Source organism: Papaver somniferum, chromosome 7 (assembly GCF_003573695.1).
Source record: "Papaver somniferum cultivar HN1 chromosome 7, ASM357369v1, whole genome shotgun sequence".
In the NCBI taxonomy this organism is placed as follows: Eukaryota; Viridiplantae; Streptophyta; class Magnoliopsida; order Ranunculales; family Papaveraceae; genus Papaver; species Papaver somniferum.
In genome coordinates this window covers 36,389,486-36,405,698 of record NC_039364.1, presented here as the reverse complement: position 1 = coordinate 36,405,698, position 16,213 = coordinate 36,389,486, and the positions used below count along the sequence as shown (strand labels likewise).

The following is a 16,213-nucleotide window of genomic DNA, read 5'->3' as shown; positions in this document are numbered from 1 at the left end:
GAGATGAAGATAAAAACTGTGTTTTTTGTAAAAACAGTGTAGAATCAACTTATCATTTGTTTTTTTAATGTGATTTTGCAAAGGCTGTTTGGAGCTTACCACCAATGGCTACACAGGAAGTACATCTAAACTTACATACTGCAAATAGATTTTTTCTAGATAACTATAGTGAATGGAGGACATGAAACATACAGTCCATCTCAATGGCATTAGCAGCAACAACATGCTGGTTTATTTGGAAAGAAAGATGCCTTGGAGTCTTTGAAGATAAAGCTAGATCACCTGAACAACTAGCTATAGCTATTACCAGACATTTTGCTTACTGGCACCCAGAAAGAAAAGCCAAGACAACTGAAATTAGCTGCACTATTCTAAACATGAACATTTCTTGGAACTTACCTGTTGTTAACACTTTTAAACTTAACTGTGATGCTTCTTGGTTGTCTGAACTTACTAATGCTGGTTTTGGTCTTATCATCCGTAACTGGACAGGTACCTTCCAAGCAGCAGAAATTGGATGCTGCAGGACCTTCTCAGCTGAAGAGGTAGAAGTTGTAGCTCTGCTAAAGGCAACACAATGGGCCATCAGAAACAATATGCAAAATCTGGTCATAGAAGGGGATAATCAGGCAACAATATGGTATCTTCAAGGAAATAAAGTGAATGTTCAATTGCAATGCGTAGCAATATTAGAAGAAGTTAGAGTATTAACAGATCAACTAGTTTCATTTCTAGGATTTCAGCATGTAGATAGAAGAGCAAACAAGGTGGCAAACTTATTGGCCAAAAAGGGGAGAAGCTCAAGCAGCACAGTTTCTTGGAATGATTAGGCTCCTAATTTTTTATTTCCTGCAATAGCTTTTGACATGATCAAATCTTATGATATATGTACTTTCAATAACAATGTCTCTGTAGTTTCTTTTGTCGATGTTAATTCTACAAATTCGATCATTGGAAAAGCAACTCAACATGAGTCTGTCTCTGAAGAGCATGAATTCGCAGATTAACGGTTGACCCAGTAATATAAGTGTTATTTTCAAAAATAAAAAAAAAATTGAATTACAGTCCTTGGCGGAAAGAGATAGACCACCAAGGAGGGACTAGTAAGAATTTGCTGGTGTCGGCATCCTAACACCGAACGCTCTAGTTTGGTCTTCGGCCCGGCTTTCTAGAAAATTCTGGTAATCCTGAACCTCTATCCTTGTTTTTTCGGGTATTTTACCAATGTACCCTCTCACTTTTTCACGGGGATAAAAGGAGAGGACGTAAAGCTCAAAGAGAGATAGTTTGCGTAGGTCAAGTGAATTATTACAAGTAGACATCGTCAACACTGGTGAATTATTAAGGTATGTGAACCGTTTCTCCTTCTGATTTCTAGGTTTTGTTTCCTTTATTGTTAATTTTCTGTTAAATATGATAATTGGTGATAAAAATTTGTGACTGTTGTTTGTTTGTATTGATTAGGGACTAAATTTCTTTCATATTTATCACTGGTTAGGGTTTTTGTATAGATTGAGCCGTTTGTACCTTAATTGATGTTTCTTTGATTCTTTCTTTGATCTACTTAACATCTCTACGTTGATAAAGAGTGATTCATGTTTAGAAATTTTAAAATTAGGGTCAAATTTTGGAACCTCCTGAGTGTGTGCTTGTTGGTTACTCGAAGGATTTCGGATTTTTGCATGTCGAAATTGTGCAGTGCGTGATATTGGATATTTGGATTTTAACAAACCAGTGTTGCATATATCCTTGAATGATGAGGTCAGGAAGAGTAGCTTTGATAATTAGTTCACTCGTCTTTAGTTCAGGAATCTCATGCCCTCAAATGTAGGACATCTTATTGTTGAACTTCAGTGCTTGTTGTGAACCATGTTACTGTTTCTCTGGGATCGAATAAACTAGGGTTGTAAGTGTTCCTGTGGTGTTGCCAAAAGGATCTGATCTGATAGAATGGAACTGGATGTGTCAAACGGGCTTGGAAACCGCTTTCTATAAAATTGTGGAGTGGTCATAAGAGTAGATTCAGCAGATGATCTCCATCAACAGGCATGCCCAGTGACCGTTAGATCATCTAATTCAAATTAGATGATCCAGACCGCATCCTTTCCCTGATAACTTCTCAGTTAGTTTGTGAAGTTAGAGGGAAAGAATAAGGTAAGATGCCTCCTGATCTCATGCAAAGAATAGGAATAGCTTCTCAGTTAGCTGGACTGCACCTGTTACTACACAGTTGTGCATGAGTGGGATAAACTTCAGTTACATGTTACTTAAAGGTGTAGATAAATTTATCTTATGAAGGTGGAGAAAGTGTGGTAAATTTATCTTTTCAAAGTTGAAACGTTGTACTTGGTTGACATGTAGTAATAATTTAATGTGTCAAGAGATTTCTAGAGAATGCAACAAAGCTTTCCACAAATTTAGACTTGTGCAGTTCACCACATGTTTCAGGAAACGTTTTAGTCAGTTGGCTTGTTAGGTCATACTTATGTTAATTCGTTCGTCATCATTTGGATTTCACATAGGAGTTGACAACTGGAAAAGCTTATTTCCTACATGAAATGGCAGTCGTTATATGCTCATATAAAAAAGACATTTGCTGTCATCTCCCAATAGCCGATTCGTCTAATATCCTTTAATTAGATTGTAGGTGTTTGTCAAATATGAGGTTGTCACTTGTCAATGAACATTGTTGTAGGGTTTTATATGAATTCCATCTATTTGATTATCCTGATAAATAAGTACGATTACTTGATTCAAATGGTTCCTGATAGGTGAATTAATAAGCCCTACCTAGAATTCTATAGGTTTGGTTGGGATGAAGTTTCTGGATTTGAAATTTTAATATTCTTAGTATTTTTTATATATGCCAAGTAAAGCTAGTTCTAAGTTAAGAAGTCAGCTTAACTTTTGATTACAGGGTATCATGTTTCTATTTAGGCTCTTGCGATTTTTAAGTATTTTAATCACTGCATTTCTTCATTTTACTTTTATCTTGCCATTCTGCTGCTTTGACATTGAAGCTTACTGGAATTTTGATCGCTGTCATTTTTTAGGGTTTCTCGTAGGAAGGAAAAAGAAAGAAAGGATGTCTTACCTTCTACCTCACTTGCACTCTGGTTGGGCTGTCGACCAAGCTATCCTCGCTGAGGAGGAACGTCTCGTTGTCATTAGATTCGGTCATGACTGGGATGAAACTTGCATGCAGGTAGTCTTTCCAACCCTTTATTAAGTAGATATTAGTTCCTTCTCTCCAAAATTTCTTGCACTTGCTTTTGCTTACTCATGTTTATATTTGTGAGTTTCAGGCTTTTTATGCTCTTAAAATCAAACTTATATTGGTTTGGTGACCTAAACTTTTGACTTGATCTAATAACTGGTTGAACCATTAGTTGTTAACGTCTGGAATGAGTCAAATGTCAATTTTGAGAAGGCGAGTAGTATGCTAGGTTTATTTCTATTTTGTTTGTGAATAAATTTTAAAAATTCTAAAGCCCAAAATTGCATCTTCCATTGGGTCAAAAGTGAAACTTGTCCTGTAGATACTTGGTTTAGAAAGCACTGATCTTGAGTGCTTGTGACCTTTTCTTCCAACATTTGCTAATGGAATGGATGAGCATTGAAAAAAATCTGACACAATCTTGCAGTGATATTGTATACTATCTCACAGGAGATGGGGAATTATGTTCTCCTCAAATCCAAGGTGGATCGATATTCAACTTTCCTTTGATGTACCTAAATCTATAGAAATAGGGAATTATATTAGCATGTTAGGTACACTGCTCAACTGTACCAAGGGAATCTTCGGTTTTGAAGTAACATATATATGCTGTTTTCTTATGTGTACAAAAATTATAATTACTAATAGTCCTTTGCCAATCTACTTTCTGCAGTTGCTTGTAAGCTTATGTTTTGAATTTCTTGCAGATGGATGAGGTATTATCTTCAGTTGCTGAGACGATAAAGAACTTTGCAGTGATCTATCTGGTTGACATCACTGAGGTACCTGACTTTAACACCATGTACGAACTGTACGACCCGTCAACAGTCATGTTCTTTTTCCGCAACAAACACATCATGATTGATTTGGGAACTGGAAACAACAATAAGATCAATTGGGCGCTCAAGGACAAGCAGGAGTTCATTGACATCATTGAGACTGTCTATCGTGGTGCCAGGAAAGGTCGAGGTCTTGTGATAGCGCCCAAAGACTACTCTACCAAGTACCGCTACTAGATGCTGCTGCTCGAGCTTGTTATAACAAACTCTTTATCTTACTGAAAATACCCTCTCTATAAGTCTTTCAGTAATTTCTTTGTTACTGTTCTTGGGCATGATTTAGGGTATTCTGTATTTGGGTCCGAGTTTTTAATGAAGACGTATAACAGTAAACTCTTCCTGATTTGTACTTTTGTTTTGCAATGGAATGATAAAATATACCTGAACAATCCTGCCTCTGACAGACTCTGCTAATGAACTAGGATCAGTGTTCTCGTTCTACTTAAAAATCGTTTGTAAATGGAGAATTGTCCAGATTCTACCAACACAAACGCAACTATTCTCAGCCTAAGCGCATTCCATAGAAATGCTAATTTTAGTAATCTTATTATTATGTTTTTCTCTATGCTGCCAGGTAGATAGATACACAAAGGAAGATGGATGAAGAATTTGATGAAAACAACAAGATAGCGCTGGTGGGATCTTTAGATGGTGAAGAGACGCAAAGAAGAGTCCAAGACTTCCAAGTAGCGTGACAGCCAAAACCATCTTTTTCTGTTCTTACTTACTCATTAATCAAACGGTTGAGAAAAGAACTGAGCCACCACAATCAATACAACCCGTCGGATGATCAAAAGAGATTGATGACATATTTATTTATGTACTTGTCTCTTGTTCAAGGCAGCATAGTTGTTGTGTTGTTGATTTCTAAGTTTCAAGTCGGTTAAGCATCTCTCTCTCTTTCTTCTTTCTCCTCATTCTCTCATTCCCTTTCCCCTCTTCTCTCCAAAACCCAATCTTCATCATTCCAACCAAAAATCAAACATTATTATTCAGTGGAAAAGCTAGCTACAACTAATGGTATATCAGAAGTTGTTGAAAATGAATCAGCTAGGTTTTTGTTTTCTGCCTTAAACAGTTGGTTCATGAAAATGTTGTGTGTTGTTTATATTGCAGGAGGAATCAATGTTGGTACCACCATGGCTGGAAAAGTTGTTGTCAACAAATTTCTTTACAGTGTGTAAGACGCACAGCGATTCAGCAAGAAGTGAATGTAATATGTATTGTTTAGATTGTAATGGCGATTCTTTTTGCTTCTACTGTCGATCCTCTAGGCACAAAGATCATCGTGTCATCCAAGTAAGCATTCTGATATTTTTTTGATTGAATTTCTATTAGTGAGTAGTGATGAAATGTGATGATTAATAATGACAGATAAGAAGATCGTCGTATCATGATGTAGTGAGAGTGTCAGAAGTTCAAAAGGTGTTGGACATTAATGGGGTACAAACTTATGTGATAAATAGTGCTAGAGTTTTGTTCTTGAATGAAAGACCACAACCCAAAGCTTCTTCCGGTACTAGTAGTAGTACTAAAGGTGTTTCTCATATTTGTGAAATTTGTTCTCGGAGTCTTCTCGATCCTTTTCGATTCTGCTCTCTCGGTTGTAAGGTAGGTAACACATTGTTTTAATCTTAGTTCTTGCATTCACAAATTCCATCTGTATGATTCAATCATTTTCGAACAAATTCAGTCACCCACTATTTAGTTGGGAAATTTATGGGGTTGCTTAAGAACTGGTTTATCATTTATTTGTATTGTTTTTTGAAACTTAAGCTTGTAGGAATAAGAAGAAATGGGGATGCCAGCTTCATCAATAATGATCAAGATGATGATATAATAGGATATAAGAATCAAGGAATGATATCAAAGATGATGAAAATATCAAGAAATCACAATCGTCAAAGACAACAACATCGCGATCATGATCATAATCAAGCTCAAGAATTGCGTGAAGGAATACAACACGAAATGTACCCATCACCTCCCACGCCACCTCCACAGCCTCCTCCTTCTCGTCACCCATCTTCGAGAAGCAGTAGAAGAAAAGGTATTCCTCATAGAGCACCCTTTGGGCCCTAATGAAACCCTTAGCTAGCTAGAATATATATAGCTTATATTCTTCCAACTCATCAAAATTAATCATCCCCATTTCATTTTCTTTTACCTTACCTTACCTTCCCTTAAAGTAAGGGTTGGGTGCCCTTCTTTAAACAACACTATTGTGTAGATGAAGTAAATTGAATTAATTAATTAAGATGAATTAATGGTGAATTGTTAATCATAGAAATTGATTGATCAAGGTGCAAGGTGTATATTGTATGTAATATTCAATCCTATAACATTAATGAACAAAACTCGATATTGTGAAGTTAGGTACACCAAGTAATATATGTTGGGTTTCAGATGTGACATCTTCTGAGTGAATTTACGCTTTTTATTTATCTGTGGAATTTGAAAATTTTGTACAAGTTTAACTTGCACCCCATTTTCCACGCTGAGTTCAATTTGATGATTTGATTTTTTATTTTTCTATAATAAATTTTAGGGGGTTTGAACAGATAAGCCCTGGTATACCCATAATAGGAATGTTATTGTCTTGGTTTATGTGATATTTGGACAATTTTAAAAAAAAAGAAAAGTGAAAATTATGTACAATATTAAGAAGAAAAAAAGAAGAGGAGGAATTATGTACAATGGGGGCAGGACCTGCAAGTGATCACAAGAGAATATCAGTTACGCCATAATCACTCACAGAACATCCTCCTAGTGACGTAAAATTTGAGAATCTTCAATTGAAGCCCACAGAAATAAATTTTGCTTAATCAGAATCTCAACTTCCTCTCAAGATTTATTCCTGGCCTGCGATAGAGATGAATACCATGAAACAGAATTAAAATATTCATGAAAATCAAAGTGACGGATAAAGATGATTCCATATTTCCAGTGAACTGGAAACGGCAGAAATAAATAAATCAAACATGTGTTAAAGGTTCATAACTGATAAGCTTGTTTCAACTTTATTGCAGCGTATGCCTTCGTAATTGGCCAGTTTGATACAAATTGACAATGCACAAAACGCCAAACTTCAGTTGTTTATGAATGAATAGTAGAAAAAGGAACAACTCTACCTAATACAAACTACTCTAGCAATCGATGGATGTCTGCATAACTTCCATTGTGTGATGGGCACTACAATAGGACATGCTTGAACAGACTGAAGAAATGAAGGAAATAGTTTATGCACAGATTTCAATACTAGACTTCAAGGATCTATTCCATCTAAATTAGCGTTCCATTTCGATTTAATCAAAGTTCCAGTTTCGCACAAGATCCCTACTCACAGGTCGACTGCGAACTAATCTTGGAGGCCCTGTGATTCCTTGAGTGATTGACTGTGGAGTTACCTTTGATGATGTAATCACAGGGTTAACTGTGTCAGTTGGAATTGATGTTTTCCTCGCTAAATAGTTGACAATTCTTGAACACCGACCTTCATTATCTGAACTCGAAACAGAGTAACTTCTAAAAGAATGAGAAGGACTAGCTACACTGTGACATATTAGGCATGCTAGAGTCATGATAAGGATGGTAGTGCACAGTAACCCGATGAAACTATATCTGCAATTAAGAAACAATCCAAACAAAAGAAAAAAATTTCAGAACAAAGATTATAAGCTAGTATGATACTGCATTTGTGTGACGTAGTTCCATGTGTCACCAGAACAAAAGAAGGTTGTACGCAATTAGCAATCTACACCTATTATGGGTAAGATAATAGAGTTATTAGTTCATGATATAGGAAACATAAAGTTTTATAAAGGATCAACTCTAGAAAGGAGCCATAGTTGTTATCTGTTTTCACTGAAAACTCTACTTGATTGTAATTTCGCCATTATTTCTCTAGAAAGAAGCCTAGTTTGCCCAGTAATTCAAAGAGGCGCAGGCGGCAGCAATTCATATTTTCACGACTAGGATGCTGAGAAAGTAAACAACAGACCTGAAATGATTTCTTGTTGACTCTCAACAATCTATTCTGGATCTTATTTGAAGTGTGCATAACAAAGACAAAAATAGAAAAGATTTCACAATTTTGTAACTAGACCAGCTAAACAACTTTAATCCGTGGAAGAACAAACATTAGCACTATATGCCTCAATGATGGCATCAAGATACATCCTCGCACCAATGGTACTCTACAATCTAGAACCCTCCTGGTTTATACATTAACCGAACATATAACGAAGATATAGATTAACCAGTCAATTTCTAGCTCAATCTATACAAATCATCACATTACCAGCAAATCTACATGATTATATGTTTTAGTCTTGTGAATCTCATACCATTATTTTCTACAACCATTACACTCACTTGCGTTATGTGTATTATAGTTGAATAAAATGAAAACCTAATTCTTGTAGCTCATCACTGAACATTTTGTAATATTTCAAACACAAATCAGTAAAACAACAAATCTAAAAATTGAAACAACAAACTGTTTGAAAATTCTGTCAATTCACATTGGATTATGCTGTGAGTGTAACTTAAATCTAACCCTAAACTAATAGTAACAGATCTTGCAAATCCAACATCAAAACCAGAATAATACAGTATGTTGACACAGAAAATTCGGTGGGAGATAAAAAAAAATGAATTGATAATACAGATGGAGATCTGAATGAATACATACCTGTTTCGGTTGAAAGATTTTTAACTGCTTCAATTTATGGCAGAGAGATTGAGAGAGAAAGAGAGTCTCTGCAAATGGAAACGATTCAAACGAACACCTCACTCACTGTACCCAGCTCCAGGGAATGACGTACGTAATATATTCGTTTTAGTTTAGGGCGATTCAAACGAAGAAAACGCCTCAAATCAAACGGTACCTTAGGTCTAAGGCCCAGCCCATATACACTACATAAAGGTTATTTTATCTATTTTATTTCCTTGTCTTCCCTGAAACCAGCATCTCTCTGTCTTCCCTGAAGAGACTAGCAACCTTTAGCGGCCGGCTTACATCCACAACGACAAGGTAATCTTCCTTCTTTTTCACTTTTCTCTAACTGCATATTTCTTTCCTGTCTCTGGTCTTGTATCACTTTTTTTGTGAATGCGATTTTTGGTATCCAAAATAAACCCTAGTAGGGTTTAAGGTTACATTCTCCCTATTGGAATAAAAAATGCGAGTTTTGTTCTTATAATGTTCTGAATTTCAGTTATATTTGTTCAATTTGATATGGGTTTTAAATACTTAGTTGATGGAATGCCTTTTTCTCTCGCTATTGTACATGTAGATGAAGGTCAAGAGAATGAAACACCACCGTAAATACGTGAGATTTTACACAACATGTTTTGGTTTCCGAGAACCCTATAAGGTCTTCTGTGATGGAACATTCATTCACCACCTTGTGACAAATCAAATTACGGATTTCAGTCAAGCCATTTCCAATATCCTTGGCAAGCCAGCCAAGCTATTCACTACCAGGTTTGCTTTGTCGTTTCTATTTTGTTATCATTTTGGCTCCTTATCAGTTTAACTCTTTGCTATTTTAATAAAATGAAACCCCCTGCTTTTTTCTCAGATGTGTTATTGCGGAATTACATAGCTTAGGAGAGTCTTTTTCTAAGTCATTTGAAGAAGCTCGTAATCTATCCTTAGCAAGGTTTGTTTCTGCGTTTCTTTTGGCTTGATAACACTGAACTGTGAGTACGAATACAAGGATTGTTATATTTGAAAATTTCAATCTTCTCTCAGAACTTTGCTTGAATTTCATGTTCAGATGTGATCATGAGAAAAGGAAAGGTGCTGCTACATGTATTGCTGATGTTATTGGAGAAAAAAATTCTGAGCATTTCTTTGTTGCCACTCAAGACAACGAGCTCCGGACAAAGTTTCGAGAGGTTAGTTTGCTCCTTTGTTGTGTTTATTCTGTTAGTTGTACTGTTCATATTAGGATAGACACTTGATTTAAGATCAATCACTTGGAATCTATTGAAGTTCCCTCTCATACTTATTCCAGTCTCAGGTGAAATTTTGAAATTTGAATGGTGGAGGTGTTTAATGATTGACAATCATCACGACATGTTGACTCTGTACTTTATAGCAGTTGCAAGCTGTTCCTGCCTCTATGAAAGGGAATATGCGTGTATTATACTTTCCTCCGATGTATTTTTAGAACATGAGAGAAAAAATTGATATATAAATTACTATGCTGCGTTGTCCCATAAATTTAGACCAAAATTTCAATTTCGACCAATTCGGTGCTACTATGATAACTGACTAACTTTGTCAATTTATTTACCTTGGATGGCAAAATTTGTGGTGATAATGTCATAGATCTTTAATGTGAAGGTACTGAGCTTTGTGGATTAAACCTTTTTAGTCTTTTCTGTTGAGCTTACACTGCTATAGAAGAAATCCAATCCATAACATTGGGGGTGTAAATCCCAAAATTCACAGACATGTAGTTCATCTGTTGATCAAGCGATAGGTTTTTGGCTTATCTTATATATCTTTGTTGACTATGTTATCCAAGTATAGGAATTTAGATCATGTACTTTGATTTCGTTTTAAATATCTCTCTCGCATATCAATGCTTAATCTTGCCACAATATATCTTATTTTTTTGCTGGCCGATCTTACAAAATTAAGATTGCTCTAGTTAATCTTCAATGTTTTTATACTAATCCATATCATTTACTTGGCTGTAGATTCCAGGTGTTCCTCTCATATTTGGTTTAAGAAAATCATTGATTCTTGAGCCGCCATCTACATCACAGCGTGAATTTGTTAAATCAAGTGAAGAACAACGTTTACATATGACGGAAATGGAAAAGACTTTACTGAAGAGGGGAATAAGTAAAATTGCTACTGAAGATGGAGATCCAACTTATGATGCACATGAAGCTTCAGGTAATGAAGTTGTGCCGGATGCTTTTATAAGTGTTCCAAGGAAGACTGACGGGCCTCAATTTAAAAGAAACAAACCAAAGGTTGGAACTTGGAACCATGCCCTGTTATTCTTTTCAGTAATAGCTTTATTGTCTTCAGACAATCTCATTTTCTGTTTCGTGGTTTTGTCTTTTTCTAACTAGAAACAATATTGAAGTAGTGTCATCTCATTATTTCCAAAAAAGTAGTGTAATCTCATTATTTCCAAAATATTGAAGTAGTGTCATCTCATTATTGAAGTAGTAATAGCTATCTTATGTATATGGCTTGTTGTTTCCAAAAAAAGGAAGGAGAAAAAAGTCATGGCTTGTAGTCAAGTAATAATAATGTGGATATGGGTTTTTGTTATATCCGTATGGATGACTGGTGGATACGCTCATTCTTATAATTTACCAAATGTCATGAACTAAAGAACCATTTCATCTAATGATGCAAGAATATATAGTCAAATAATCATTTCCTTCAATTTTGCAGGGTCCTAATCCTCTTTCATGTAAGAAGAAAAAGGTCGCTGAGAAGCCATCAGTTGCTCTGAATAAGGTGTGTTTTATTGTTAGCGTATCTTTTAATGCTTTTGCATATTCTTTGATTCATATGTATGGTTTTGCCATTGAGATGCCATCCACTAAAATTAGAGCTCAGATGTTCTCTGGTTACACATACCCATCTTCCGCTTTCTCTTCTTCTTTCTTTTTATGGCTGTGGCTGCTCTTCTCAGTAATTCTCCCATATTATGTTTTAAAAATAAACATCGAAGAATATACTTTGTTGATGAACCTAGTGTTTGAATATGGCAATTATTGTTGGAGTTCATTATATTTAGGATTGGACATTAGGTAAGGAGTGGCCTGAACACTTTGAAGCATTTCATGATGACATCTGAATGCAAACGTCATGCCCAGTTTGTTTTACCCTCCAAATCTGATTTGGAATATGAACTGTAGGTTAGATAATCATCTGATAACTATTCATATTAAAGAAGTGTAAGAACTAAATGAGTCAGCTTGCTATTTTGCCTTCTCGATAGACAAAACTGGCTCACCATTAGTATAGGTTGAAACTGTAAAATTTGGTGTGCCTAAGAGAAAACAAATTGGATTGATACAAAATAGCGTATTTGTTGCAACTTCTTTTTTTTATTACTTTAGGAGGATTTTTTATTACTTAGAAGGATTGTATAATCTGGATTCTGGACGGTTAGGCATTATGGTTTTGGGCATTAATTAGTTATGCATTCACTTTTGAATTACCTTCTAAGATACAACTTTGAATGACTGCAGGATGGTGATAGTGCTAAGAGGAATAGGAAAAGGAAGAGGTCACGGAGAGGCACCAAATCTGAAGGGGCTGATGCATAATTGGTTCTTGGAAACATGATTTACAAACAGAGTATAGTATGGTAAAACAAGAGAGCTTGAACTTAGCAGAAAACAAGTTGACTGCTTGTAACTCCAAGCATTGCTGGAGTTAAAGTACCCATGTCCATCACAAGTTGACAGTTGAACTTGTAGCAATATTCTAGTCAATGTTGTAGTTAAAGTAATATTTAATTCCTGTTCACCATGAGTGTTTTGTTGTAAATGCACTAGCTCACTTCTGAGAACATGGTTCTGAACTTTTATGACTCTCTGTAATAGGTTCTGAAACATAGACCGAGTAATTTGTTACTCCTTTCTATCTGTTTGTACTTTCATTCGTATTTTTTTTTTCTGAAGTATCATTTGTATTTTCTGGTTAGTGTTGTATCATGCTGGATTTGTTTGTGTTTTACTATTGGCTCGAAGACATAATACTTCAGTATTCTAAGGTGCATTTTGCTAATTGGAAAACCCACTTTCAGAAAGGCTTTTTTTTTTTTTTTTTTTCTATTCAGTAACGGTGACATTCTGCAAGGTAATGTTAGCGAATTGGCCATAATCTTCAGACTTGGATGACTTTGATGGTGAAGTCATCTATATTTTTAAGGGTGGCCATAACAGTAAGCGATATTTAACCTGCCTGTCCAAATTACTGAAGTTCTTCTTTTTCTTTATTAAACAATCCAATGAGCTTTTGAAGTTTTCTACGACGTTATGACTTATTAGCAATCCAGTTTAATGGGTCCAGAGTACCCATTAAATGCCTCCATCTTACTTTACTCTTGGAACCTGATGGAAGAAAACTACTCCCTCCGTCCCACTATTAAGTGACCTAGTTCAAGTTTGCACAATTTTTAAGGCAAATAAGGGAAAAAGTATTTTTAAGCATTTTTTACAAGTATACCCTATGGATAATAAATAGTGAAATTTTGAAATGATTTATCTCTCAAACTACACCACGGATGTTCGCAAACTTTGTACCATGGAAAAACATTTTAAAACACCTACTAACGAATATAAACATGATTATCAAATTATGCATATTTCTTATATTTTTTATAATTAATTAAGAGGATAATTTTAAAAATATCACCTTGTTTAGTGATATAGGTCACTTAATGGTGGGACAAAATCTAAAAGTAACTAGGTCACTTATCAGTGGGACGGAGGAAGTAATTTTTATTTATTCACAAATGTCAATTAGCTTGAGTTTAACTCAGCTGACATAAAGAGAATCACAATTGTAAAATGCGTCCATGCTTACAGACAAATAAATGACAGTTTTGAAGAAAACAATTTCAGTTCTGATAAGCTTGCAACCAAATTAAGTCCTATTTTGGTTTCATCAAGACAACTGAAAATTCAAACATTACATTTGTACTAGAACTTTTTGTGACATTTTCAAGCCTGAAAAGTGAAAACCCAAATCTGTACATCTTTCAAGTCTTCCACAACCTCCGCATCATTGAACTGGCCAATGGCAAGCCCTATTGTCGTTTGTTACAGCGCGTTACCAGGGAAATTCAGTCAGTGCGATGAGCTAACAGGATAGCCGATCCCATGCCTTCTTGTAGGAAAAACCACAAACAACGAACTGCAGATTACCCCAACCGCAGTAGGGATGATGTTTAAGATTTGTTGTGTTCCATGCTCAGGCAGAGGGTAGAAGCAATTGACGACGTTTTGTCTCTTAACGCCACTGCCATGAACACCAAAACTGATAGAACTGCGTGAACTCCATCAATGAACCTTAACTTGTATTTGCTTACCTCCGGAAGAAATCCGTTTCCGGATAACAGTCGAAGAACCAGATTCCTTTGAAGGTTGCGAAACCGTAATAAAGTTTGCCATCAGGCGACCTATAACTGTCAGTGAAGGAAGCAAGAAAACAAGCACCAGCTATGGAAATTAGCAATACCTGTGTCAGTAGACGTGTTAGCGAGTCGCAATCTCCATTATTGGTGAAAACTGGTGTAAGAAGTTGAAAAACCAAAATAGTCCCCGTGGGAAGGAGATTAGCCAAATTTGCAGTCGTTGTAAGGGTTTGAGCTATGGCTTTTTGAGAAAAAGAAGGTTCATTCTGTATCTTTACATCGTCATCTTTCCCTTGTTGCTGCTGTTGTTCTTTTATCTTGTTACTTAGCAGATGTTTGCTAGACTTGGTTCTTGTTCTGAAAGACATTCTGAGTTTGATATAATTCAGAAAGACGGAGATGAGATGATTACGATGAGAGAAATGAAAATGCTGTCAAGAAAATTACAGGGTTTGGAAGAAGAAGAAGAAAGCCAAGATTAGCACGTTTGTTGGTTTGGGTTTGACTATCTATTGCTTCTAAATGCAGCGTGGAAGTAATTGAAATACCAACTCAATTATTCAAAGGAAAACAACTAATCCAGCAGCTTGTTTGTTTTTATTTATTTATTTATTTATTTATTTTATTTTTTTTGAAGCCTTTATTTTATAGATAGAAGATTAGGTTACAATTTGACGTGAATATGCGGTACCCACAGAGTCATGAAAAATAACTTGATTAATATAAATCAGGATTGCCTGGTCCCAAATTTTGATTGAAAGGTTTCCCATTTGACTTCCGTCAGCCGCATGATTGGCCAAGCCATCCGCTGCTTGATTTCCTTCTATGTAGTTGTGTTGGATAGCGGTTTGCGGAATCTGTCGTATTCTAATCTTTATTTCTTCAATCATCCCTGACATATGCCAAGGAGGATCAGTAGAGGATGTGACGAAGAGCAGAAGGTTTTCTGAGTCTGTCTCGAAGAGAACTTTTGGCCATTTCCTTTCTGTTGTTGTTCTTGATGCCAATAGCAGAGCCCAAGTTTCTGCAGTTAAGGCAGTTGTAATTCCTAGAGGTTGGGCTAAAGCCGTAATTGTTCGGGCTTCGGAGTCTCTGCATATGAAACCGGCACCTGCGAAACCTGGATGCCCCCTGGCTGCCCCGTCCGTGTTAATCTTAATCCAATTCAAGTTTGGTGTGGACCAACCTACCGAATGTCGAAATCCTTTTGGCATTTCTTGAGTGGTTAAGAGCCGGTGAATCTCCTGGTAATACTGGAGGCAAGGATTCTATTGTCACAGAGTATTCTTGCTGCTTTTTTTTCGCCCAAGCTAGTATTTCTTCTGATGTTGTTAGCTTTTGACGGTAAATTAGTTCATTCCTAGCCAACCATAAGGTCCAAAATAGAAAGCAAACAAAGGAGATGACATATACTACTGCTGATTGTTGTATAATTTGGGAAATGGTTGTTTGTGGAGTTAAAGGACATGTGGGGTTATAGTTGGAGTTCGGTAAGGTTGATAGTTGAGTGAATAAGGTGTTCCAAGCTGCAGTCGCCGTTGGGCAGTGAATAAGAAGGTGAGTCGCTGATTCCTGATTAGCGTTGCATCAGGGGCAAATGTCGGAATTGGTCAGATGGATGTGATGTAGGAGAGAGAAGGTTGGTAAACCCTCATTGATTGCTTTCCACAAGAAAAGCTGAATTTTTGGTGGACGCGGTAAAGTCCACAAGAATTTTGTAGGTGGGAGGGGATTTTGAGTAGGTTGACCTTGGGTTAGACATTTGTATCCCGAAGAGGTAGTGTATTTTCCAGATTTTGAATGGGGCCAGATTATTCTGTCATGTGGGCTATCTTGGGGTAGGTGGATGTTTATTATTTTCTGAGTTGTATGATTGGGTAGGGTGTTTAGTTTTTCCTGGTTCCAGTTATGAGAGATCGGATCAATGATATCAGCCACTTTCCGGATAGGGTAACATTGAGCTGGGTCTAGGTTTAGGGAGTGTGGAATCCAGTTGGCTTCTATTGGTGTTGATAACCCATTTCCAATAC

At 36.2% G+C, this 16,213-nt stretch overlaps 4 protein-coding genes and 2 pseudogenes across 6 annotated transcripts; 4 read left to right on the top strand and 2 right to left on the bottom strand.

Moving 5' to 3' along the window:
* The first annotated feature begins 203 nt into the window (after window positions 1-203).
* Window positions 204-830, top strand: LOC113294519. Its single transcript, XM_026542912.1, has one exon. It carries the CDS (start codon window positions 204-206, stop codon window positions 828-830), a length of 627 nt encoding a protein of 208 aa, XP_026398697.1.
* A 381-nt stretch (window positions 831-1,211) lies between these two features.
* Window positions 1,212-4,445, top strand: LOC113296983 (thioredoxin-like protein YLS8). Its single transcript, XM_026545357.1, has 3 exons — window positions 1,212-1,346; window positions 3,054-3,205; window positions 3,925-4,445. Exons 2-3 carry the CDS (start codon window positions 3,086-3,088, stop codon window positions 4,231-4,233), a joined length of 429 nt encoding a protein of 142 aa, XP_026401142.1. The 5' UTR covers window positions 1,212-1,346; window positions 3,054-3,085; the 3' UTR covers window positions 4,234-4,445.
* Window positions 4,446-4,507: 62 nt separating this feature from the next.
* On the top strand, window positions 4,508-6,435 carry LOC113296982. 3 transcript variants are annotated; one of them, XM_026545355.1, is made up of 4 exons: window positions 4,508-5,076; window positions 5,173-5,355; window positions 5,431-5,667; window positions 5,840-6,435. In XM_026545355.1, the coding sequence occupies exons 1-4, from the start codon at window positions 5,074-5,076 to the stop codon at window positions 5,843-5,845; spliced, it is 429 nt and encodes a 142-aa protein (XP_026401140.1). In that variant the 5' UTR covers window positions 4,508-5,073; the 3' UTR covers window positions 5,846-6,435. The 3 variants fall into 3 exon arrangements, with proteins under 3 accessions (XP_026401140.1, XP_026401139.1, XP_026401138.1); XM_026545354.1 differs by having other exon boundaries at window positions 4,582-5,076; window positions 5,439-5,667; window positions 5,833-6,435; XM_026545353.1 differs by having other exon boundaries at window positions 4,582-5,076; window positions 5,833-6,435.
* Window positions 6,436-7,343: 908 nt separating this feature from the next.
* Window positions 7,344-8,880, bottom strand: LOC113294518 (annotated as a pseudogene).
* A 94-nt stretch (window positions 8,881-8,974) lies between these two features.
* On the top strand, window positions 8,975-12,779 carry LOC113296981 (rRNA-processing protein utp23-like). The gene is made up of 7 exons (XM_026545352.1): window positions 8,975-9,091; window positions 9,354-9,544; window positions 9,642-9,722; window positions 9,840-9,960; window positions 10,771-11,052; window positions 11,486-11,551; window positions 12,292-12,779. The coding sequence occupies exons 2-7, from the start codon at window positions 9,354-9,356 to the stop codon at window positions 12,367-12,369; spliced, it is 819 nt and encodes a 272-aa protein (XP_026401137.1). The 5' UTR covers window positions 8,975-9,091; the 3' UTR covers window positions 12,370-12,779.
* A 752-nt stretch (window positions 12,780-13,531) lies between these two features.
* On the bottom strand, window positions 13,532-14,718 carry LOC113292583 (annotated as a pseudogene).
* Between the last annotated feature and the right edge of the window lie 1,495 nt (window positions 14,719-16,213).